A 9516-nucleotide genomic window follows, 5' to 3' on the forward strand; every position below is an offset into this window, starting at 1 on the left:
AATATGCACTCAAAAAGTTTTTTTTCTGCATAGTATGAGTGCTTTTTAGGTTCTATCTAGAGATGAGCGAATTTCCTATTTTGAAATTCGTTCACGCTTCGTTTGGTGGTAAAAACAGAATTGCGTTATGGATTCCGTTACCACGGACCATAACGCAACTCTATGACGGAATGCCTTTAGAGGAATTCCGTTATTCATTCCGTCATAATAGAATTCTATGGGCTGCATAATGGATCCGTCCCGTTTCCGTTATGCAGGAGAGGACTCAGGATCAGGAGAGGACTCCCCTGCATAACGGAAACGGGACGGATCCGTTTTGCAGCCTATAGACTTCTATTATGACGGAATGAATAACGGAATGCCTCTAAAGGCATTCCGTCATAGAATTGCGTTATGGTCCGTGGTAACGGAATCCACAACGCGATTCTGCTTTTACCACCAAACGAAGCATGAAAGAAATTCATAACATGAAATTCGCTCATCTCTAGTTCTGTCTTTCATTTACCAAAGGAGCTCTGAAAAATGAAAGGTGGAATCTGATTGGTCGCTATGGGCAACTAAGCCAGTTTCCTTTTGCACCAGTTTTGATCAATCTCCCCCTGTTGTGTTTTATAAAATGCAAAAGGAATTTTAAAAATCCAAACTAAGAAAAAAACGCCAGGGGCAAAAACACTCTCTTTATTGCCCTGAGTTTCATCTTTTGCATAGACTTTCCGCTGAGTTCTGTTGCTGGTGGTTTTCAATTTACAGCAGAACTTTCAAAACCAATGTTTGAATTAACATTGAAATCAATGAAAAAAGCGTCTTTGGTTCTGAATTCCAGTGAAAACCTGTAACAAAAATGTTTGTTGTGTGAACATTCCCCTAATCTACAGGAGCCACCGGCTGATTGTGTCTGCCCTCCAGTCCCAGGAGTTGTCAGCCAGGCCAGGTTGTCAGGCTCTCCTGTAGGCCCCAGGTGTGCTGGATCTGCAGCCATTCCTCCCTATATAAAGGTGATGATGGAGTCTGGGGCCCCTCAGTGCAGATTGGCCCTTGTGCTGGAGCTTCACATCCCAGGATGGCGCTATCAGATGCTGAGAAGGCGGCTTTGGAGCCCTTGTTTGTGAAGATTAACGCTGACGCTGAGAAGATTGGAGGTGAAGCCATGGAGAGGTGAGGGGCAGAGCCAGATAGTCACTGCTACAAGGGGCTGGGAAGGAGGAGCTGATACATTGTTACACCTGGAGCTCCGCCCCCTGCACTACATGCAACAATGTATCCGATTAGTTTAAGATGTTCCCTGATCAAGAAAAACTGTAACCCAGGAATAGAGCAGAGCATGCATGTTTATCTCAGTGGGGGAGGGGAATGTGTTGGTGGAAATACTGTGTCCATAGAAGTCTAAAAGGATTTCTCGTGAACGATTAATAATTTTTTTGAGGATGGTAAAAGCGCTATACTCTGCATATAATCACACCCTGTATGTCTAGCGACTCTCTGTAAGCTGTCATGGGTTTTGGCCACTTATTATTATTATTATTATTATTATTGTTATTTTATTTCCCCTGTCTATTTTTTTTGCTGTCTATGTGCCATCCGTGTTTCACTGACCCTGCACAGCTGTGAAATAATTTTCATAGTATCTCTTCCTAATGATCTGTGGCATCTGTGTTGCACCCATGGATTCCATGGACCCTTAGACTATAATTGGGGTGATGGATCCGTGAACACGGACAAAATAGAGCATGCATCAATACAGACCCACAGACCATGTGAATACACCCATTAAAATGAAGGGCGACGTGTGCTGTCCGTGGAGAACACTGACATGTGAAAGAGGCTTAATACTTCCTTCCCGCCCCCCCAGTGTCTGGTCATCTTGTTTTCCTTGGTACATGGGGTAAGGATGCTGTTCTCCTATAACACTGGATGTTCCTCTCTCCTCAGTCTCTTCCAGCACCATCCAGACACCAAGTCCCACTTCACTCACATGGACGTGACCCCCGGCAGTCAGGATCTGAAGACACATGGAGGGAAGATCATCCACGCTATTAATGATGCCCTCAACCACTATGGAAATCTGCAGGAGAACTTGGCCACCCTGCGGGAGATGCACACCAACAAGCTGAAGCTCAGTGTGGACAACATCAAGGTGAGGAGCAGATCTGTCCAGTGGGGATCAGAAAGTCTGCTAAAAATGGCGCCACTCTTGTCCATGGCTGTATCTGGTACTGCAGTTCCTCCACAATCACTGTCAATGGTGTTGCACTACAGAACCCATGGACGAGTGGTGCCATTTCTGGGCAAAATTGCATCTAGGTAATATCAATAACAAATCTTCAATCTCCACATCTGATCTGCAATTATACGGCTGTGTGCATGAGCACTTATAAGAGTTGTGTGCATTAACTCCCATCATCCATCCCAGCTGCTGTGTGGTTGTCTCCTGGAGGTCATCGTCAAGCATTTCCCAGATGTGGACAAGTCGGCCTGTGACAAGTTCCTCAATGAAGTTGCTGTTGCCCTGATCTCCAGGGTCGGAGTTTCACAACAGCAGGAGGGCCACAGATTGAGAATCCCTGCAGTAGACTATGCAGCCGGGGCAGAAGGAATGATGTCACCGGTTGTAGGAGACATAAATGGGCTTGTGTGGTCTAGTATGTCATTAATAATCCAACAATCTCCTAATTCTTAACCATCTATCATTGGGCCAGTTTAAGATCTCTTATTGGGTTTCTTGTTGTCTCCCTCCTTATGGTGCAGCACAATCTGTTGTCTGAATGTAACTTAGAACCTACAGAAGGTCGGGGGGCCTCTAATCCAGGTGGAAGGTTCTCTGGATTTCCTGTGGGGGCACTTAATAAAACAGATTTGCAGTACAAATTCTTTGTTTAATGTTCCAATGTATTACAGCCCACGTAGTTTTGTATGGATAGATCAAGAGTACCAGTCCTGACTCTGCCCCATAGGAGGCTAGGAGTTGGATCTAGGTCTGCCCCTAGGTTTAGGGTCTGTTAGCTTAAGAAGTGCATGTGCTCACATCTCAAGCCAAGTCCTCAGTATCAGACTGGCCCACCAGAGGATCCTCCTGGTGCCCAGGCTCTGATTAAATGGGCGTAAAAGGTCCAGGATTTCAAAAAAAGCCCATTTGGAGCTGCCTTTGAAGATAATCACTTCCCACTAGGGTCTATATCTTAGGTTTTTAATCAAATGGACATTTATTAAGGATATAGAGGTTGGACCCAGAGAATAACTTCCTCTGGGCCAAAGAACCCCACTCCAACATTGGTAGGAATTCTCTGGGACTTAGAACTATCTCTGAGACATTGGTCTCAATAAAGCCATCTCACAGTACTCCAGAGAGCAAGAACTAGAAGGTCCAAAACTTGCAGGACGAGCACAGTAAGGTATTCATTGACTAAATGTTTATTCCAGTAAGAGAAAGCTATTCCCTATCCACAGGATAGAGGAAAATGAATTTTGGTGGGTGTTCTACTACTGGGACCCCCACTGGTCATGAGACTTCATACTTTGTGGAGCAGCAGGTTGGAAATATATGCCACCGCTCCATTGTTTTCCTTTTTATGGGAGCGCTGGATGTAGCAGAGTAGTCCTGTAGATAAGAGAACTTTCTGTTACTGGAATTCCCCCTTAAGGCTGCAGTGAGGGGGACATAGCTGGTATCTCCTTTACACTTGGACATGCTCCTGGCCAGCTGTATCTTAAACCCCTCAACTGGGAATTACGGCCATGTTTGAGTCTTATTGCCAGCCTTAGATTCTGCAAAGAGACTTTGGAAAGATGGAGAGGAGTACTACAACCTCCATCATTGCTGATATCCATACGTTGCTATTGGGGAAGATTTGCACTGTGAATTGTTTGGAACTGCGTTTTGATACCGTTGGATGTACTACAGCTCCCATTCTGCACCATAGCAGAGTATTATTCTTTGCACTTTATACCCATTTTGGGAATTGATTGATCTTTTATCCACATTGCATTGTTATTGTATTTTACCCTATACTCCTTTTTGCTACATTAATAAAGTATGTATATATATATATCAGCTGTGTTATGCCTTTTTGGTGTTGACTATAGCAGAGGTGTACCTAGGCTTTCCAGCACATGGGGCATGGGTTCAGCATTGCGCCCCCTGCTGTTGCCACTCCGCCCAATGCATAACTGTGCTCACCCAGTCCCACCTACCTACTAAAATCTCTCAAAAGGTAGACCGTTGTACCAATACACCTTAAAAGAACCAACTGGTCCTACCACATCCAGGGTGTCGCTGGCATGTTGACATGATGTCCGGAGGATCTGGAACAAGATCCCTGTGGCGATAGAGCAAAAATAATAATCACATAAGGAATAAATATATCAGGGGTCAGTACAGAGATCACTCCCATCATCTGTTTATCCCCAGGACTGTGACGAGGGGACATCCTCTGCGTCTGGAGGAAAGAAGGTTTGTACACAAACATAGAAGAGGATTCTTTACGGTAAGAGCAGTGAGACTATGGAGCTCTCTGCCTGAGGAGGTGGTGATGGTGAGTACAATAAAGGAATTCAGGAGGGGCCTGGATGTATTTCTGGAGCGTAATAATATTACAGGCTGTAGCTACTAGAGAGGGGTCGCTGGTCCAGGGAGTTATTCTGATGCCTGATTGGAGTCGGGAAGGAATTGTTCCCCACTAAAGTGAGGAAAATTGGCTTCTCTCTCACAGGGGATTTTTTGCCTTCCTCTGGATCAGCTTGCAGGATAAAAGGCCGAACTGGATGGACGGAGGGCTTTATTCAGCCTTAGGCTACATGTACACGAACGTTAGGGCTCCGTGCCCGTGCTGCGGACAACAAATTGTGGTTTGCAATGCACGTGCACAGACCGGGGGGCAGCCACATGCGGATTGTGGACCCATTCACTTGAATGGGGTCCACGATTCGCATTCGACGGTCCGCAATGCAAAAAAGTAGTGCATGCACTGAGGCACGGCCAGAAACACCACAGAAGCACTCTGTCGTGTTTCCATGCCTCCGTTCCGCATCTCTGTGATTGCACTTGAATGGGTCTGCTATCCGTGATGCGGAATGCACACGGCCGTGCCCGTGTATTGTAGGCCGCAATACGGCCTCTGGGGCACACGGTCGTGTGTATGTAGCCTAATATACTTTGTAAGGAAGGGAAATCCCTGTGAAATGCCCAGCAGGGGGCGCTGTGCTGGTTCTGTAAGACCAACCCATTCTAATTAGGCTTTGGCCTCCTGCACACGAACGTGCGCTGCCCGTTGCCGTATTGAGGACTGCAATACACGGGCGCCGTTCCGTGGGCATTCTGCATCACGGATGCGGACCAATTAATTTCAATGGGTCCGCAAATCCGGAGATGCAGAACGAAAGCACTACGGAGTGCTTCCGTGGGTTTTATCCCATACTTCCGTTCAGCAAAAAGATAGGAAATGTTCTCTTTTCGTGGAACGGATGGATCGCAGACATTAAAGTGAATGGGTCCATAATCCGCTGCGGCTGCCCCACGGTGGGTGTCCGTGCATTGCGGGGCGCACATATTCGTGTGCAGGAGACCTTAAGTGAATCGACCTTAGTTCAAAAACTTCAATGTTAATGCTTTTTCTGCACAGCATTAGGCCTCTTTCACACAACTTAATTAAAAAAAATTTGCGTTCCGGAAAACGGAACCATTCATTTTGAATGGTTCCGCAAAAAAAGGAATGTACTTCATAATCATTCTATTTCCGTTTTTCTGTTCCGTTGAAAGATAGAACATGTCCTATTATTGCCCGCAAATCACATTCCGTGGCTCCATTCAAGTCAATGGGTCCGCAAAAAAAAACAGAACACATACGGAAATGCATCCGTATCAGTTCCGCAAAAACGGAACTATCTATTGAAAATGTTATGCCCAGCCCAATTTTTTTCTATGTAATTACAGTATATGCCATTCAGAAAAATGGAGAGGAAACAACAAAACGGAACAACGGATCCATGAAACGGACCGCAAAACACTAAAATAGCCATATGGTCGTGTGAAAGAGGCCTTAAAATGTATGGGCTTCGTGGAGCCAAACTTCATCTCGCCCAAAGTCGCGTGAGACTTTGGTGAATTCCTACTGTGTTCATATCTGAGTATTTGAAAACAATTAAAATAGCAATCCGAACTTGGGTTTGGTACTGGCTGGTACCTCTACCAAAGCCCGCTTTGGATTCCTATTTTAAATGGTTTTTAAATAAGCAGATATGAATACAGGACTAATGCCCACATTGTGCCCCCTCACCTGCTTCCCTGATCGGCACATCCTGCGTTCCCAGCAGCAGGACGCGCTCACACACACGTCGCGCTGCTGGCTGTGCAGGCGGATGATTCCTGGGCTTTAGCGCTCCTCCCACTGCCAGCAGCGCGGCCTGAGCGGGGAGCGCCGGAGACCAGCGGAACAGTAAAGCAGGGAGCGGACGGCCTCCTGCTTCACCTATGGAAATAAACCACCCGACTCCCAAAAGTTGAAGTCCCATACTGGGACAAGTATAATAGGTAAAACAAATATACGTTTGAAGTAAAAAAAAAAAAGACCTTTCCCAGATATTGCCATGTGTGCAACATCCATAAACATATATGATCCGCCCTGTCAGGTGATCGACATAAAAAAAAAATATAGTACCAAAATAGACATTTTTTGGTCACAAAAAGCAGACTATCAAGCAATCAAAAAGTCATATCTAGCCCCAAAATGGTTCCAATGAAAACATTCAACTCATCCTGTAAAAATCAAGCCCCCACACAAGGCGATCGGCAGAAAAAACAAAAGGCTCTCTGAAAATGGTGACACAAAAACATGATTTTTATTTTTTTCAAGAATGCTTTTATTGTGTAAAACTGAAACACAAATGTAGACATGATTGGTTTTGCAGCGTCTGTAACGAAAAACAAAAAATAAAAACTGCCAGAACAGCCAAATTTGGGTCACCTTGCCTCACAAAAAGCATTCCTACCAAAAAATGGTACCAATGAAATCATCATGTTATCCCGGATAAAACAAGGCCTCAGACAAGACCTTCCCCAGGAAAATTTTAAATACAAAAGGTGATGCAGAAACAGTGCTGTACGGCGCTGGTCGGGAAATCACTGCAGCGCGGTGCACCCATACAGCAGTATATGAGCACATATGGGGTGTTGCTGTGTTGGATTTTCTCCTGTTACCCCAATTCATATGGCCCAGGTTCTCTAAGTCACCCCCCCCTTCCCCCCGCACACCACATTTTCCTGTACTCGCTATACAGCAGCACGCACCTCTCACCTCCAGGCCTCCCAGGTGACGTCTCCTCCGATGTAGATCTTGTCTGTCACCATCTTCTCCATTTGGTCCGTACATCTTTTCTCAGCCGCCTCGTCTCTGCAGAGTGTGACACACAGACGTCTTAGCTTCCTCACTTCTCTATCATCATCCCCCAACCTGGAGTCCGCACAGTGTGCTGGCCAGGCCCGTGCTGCAGACCGCAAATTGCGGTCTGCAATGCATGGGCACCGACTGGAGCAGCCGCATGCGGATTGCAGACCAATTTACTTGAATGGGGTCTGCGATCTGCATCCGACGGTTCGCATCGCAAAAAAGTAGTGCATGCACTACTTTTTTGCGGTGCGGAGGCACGGACAGAAAACCACTCGGTAGTGCTTCCGATCCATGCCACCGTTCCGCATCTCTGTGATTGCGGACCTATTCAAGTGAATTCAAGTGATGCCCTTGTATTGCGGACCCCCTGTATGCGGCCCACGATATGGCCACGGTGTGCATGAGCCCTTATCCTGCTGCTCACTGTGCCCCCCGATACCCCAAATACTATCCTGAAGAAATAATAGAGCCCCCATAGTAATAGCGCTCCTCATAGTCCCACCAATAGTAATTCCCTTCTAGAATGCCCCATTAGTAATACTGCCCCCTACAGGGCCCTAAACAGTGATAACGCTACCATGTGTTACTCCGCCCCGAGGTTTCCTCCTCACACACATTCTCTCTGGCATTGTTTTCTCCCACTAAAAATATGCCAGAAAAAATGTTTTTTGTTTTTTTTTGCTCAGTATAAGCGCTTTTTATGTTCTATCTTTCATTTTCCAAAGAAGCTCTGAAAAATAAAAGGTGAAATCTGGTTGCTATAGGCAGCTCAGCCAGATTCCCTTTGTACCAGTTTTGATAAAACTCCCCCGTTGTGTTTAAAAAAAAAAAAATGCAAGAGGAGCAAAAACACTCGCTTTCCCTTATGTCCTAACCAGCAGCACAAGTGGGGAGTTCTCCCCTGTGAAAATGGTAGGACAGGTGGAATTTTTATTGATTTAAAATTGCTACCAAGACAATTAAACAAATAACCCACCCCCTATAAAGGGACGTCCGGCCTTAAACCAGTGCTTTTTTGTCTGTCCTGTGGACTGAGGACAGGTTCAGGCGCTGCCTGTTACCTTTTTGAATCGTTTGCTGCCAAGTTCTTGGTACTTGTGGCTGTTTTTTCCTAGGTTCTGCCGGATTGCGGCTTCTGCAGCAGTTAGATGGTAGGGGGGCCTGTTGGGACCTTTATATCCCGGCGATATCCCCCTGGGCTCGGCCTGTACTTGGCCGCGGACCCTGCTGCCGCACTCGGCGTTATGCGCGCCATACCCGGAAGTGCATCAGATGACTACTTCCGGGTCAGCGGCTGTTTCAGCTGCCCTTCGGCCCTGCTGTGCCTGAATTGTATTTTTGCCCCAGATTTATATATATAATCGAAGGGTGGGCCCTTCTGGTTTATCTTTATAAGTAAATAATGTAGTGACAGTGGGTCACTTCCGGCGAGGGGCTACACTAGGGGGAGGGTCTGTTAGCTATAAAAGCTCAGCAAATGCCAGACTCTCCCTCTCTGCCTGCAGTGAGTCTAGTTCTAAACTACTTTCCAAGTTGTTTTTTCAGAAGGCGTCTCCCAATGGTGACCAGCATGGGAAATCCTCCCATTAACAGAAGCACCTAACTTGTGCCAACTGTGAGATGCCGATGCCGGACTCCTATGAATTCAATATGTGTCCTTTATGCCGCCCTCCTCCGACGCAACCCACGATGGGTGACATGTTCGGCTGGATGAAGGAATTCATGGGTAATTCCATTATGGAGATCTTCATCGCCAGGTCCTGTACCTATGGCTGAAGACATCATTTCGGCTGAAAGCCGTTCCTCCTCCTCTTCTGATGAAGATGATGCCACTTATCTTTTTTCTGCGGAGAAGGCGCAAAGACTTCTACGCTCCATCCGAGGGATCATGATGAGCAAGGGGAAGCTCCACCATCCACCTCTAGGGGGCTAAGAGCCTTTAAAGTGGATAAAGATTAAAAAAAAAAAGCTTATGTTAACTGAATGGAAGCATCCTGAAAAAGGTCCAGTTCTCACGAAGAGATTTAAACTGATGTTTCCTCTCCAGGAGTCGGAATCAGAACTGTGGGTACCGCCTCCGAAGGTTGATATGGCGATCTCCAAGTTGTCTAAGAGGACCTTAGTTCCTTCTGATGAC

At 46.2% G+C, this 9516-nt stretch overlaps 1 protein-coding gene across 1 annotated transcript; it reads left to right on the forward strand.

The window, feature by feature from the left end:
• The first annotated feature begins 1060 nt into the window (after positions 1 to 1060).
• Positions 1061 to 9312, forward strand: LOC122935544 (hemoglobin heart muscle subunit alpha-type-like). Its single transcript, XM_044291315.1, has 4 exons — positions 1061 to 1155; positions 1930 to 2134; positions 2411 to 2639; positions 9137 to 9312. The coding sequence occupies exons 1-4, from the start codon at positions 1061 to 1063 to the stop codon at positions 9310 to 9312; spliced, it is 705 nt and encodes a 234-aa protein (XP_044147250.1).
• Positions 9313 to 9516: the final 204 nt, after the last annotated feature.

The sequence above is a fragment of the Bufo gargarizans genome, chromosome 4 (genome assembly GCF_014858855.1).
Source record: "Bufo gargarizans isolate SCDJY-AF-19 chromosome 4, ASM1485885v1, whole genome shotgun sequence".
Lineage (NCBI taxonomy): Eukaryota > Metazoa > Chordata > Amphibia > Anura > Bufonidae > Bufo > Bufo gargarizans.

Excerpts from the sequence above, each read along its gene's own strand:
- LOC122935544 (XM_044291315.1), top strand. The coding sequence starts at position 1,061 with ATGGCGCTATCAGATGCTGAGAAGGCGGCTTTGGAGCCCTTGTTTGTG. Across the intron at positions 1,156-1,929 it reads GGAGGTGAAGCCATGGAGAG|TCTCTTCCAGCACCATCCAG; the intron begins GTGAGGGGCAGA and ends CTCTCTCCTCAG. Across the intron at positions 2,640-9,136 it reads AAATGGGCTTGTGTGGTCTA|GTCCTGTACCTATGGCTGAA; the intron begins GTATGTCATTAA and ends CTTCATCGCCAG.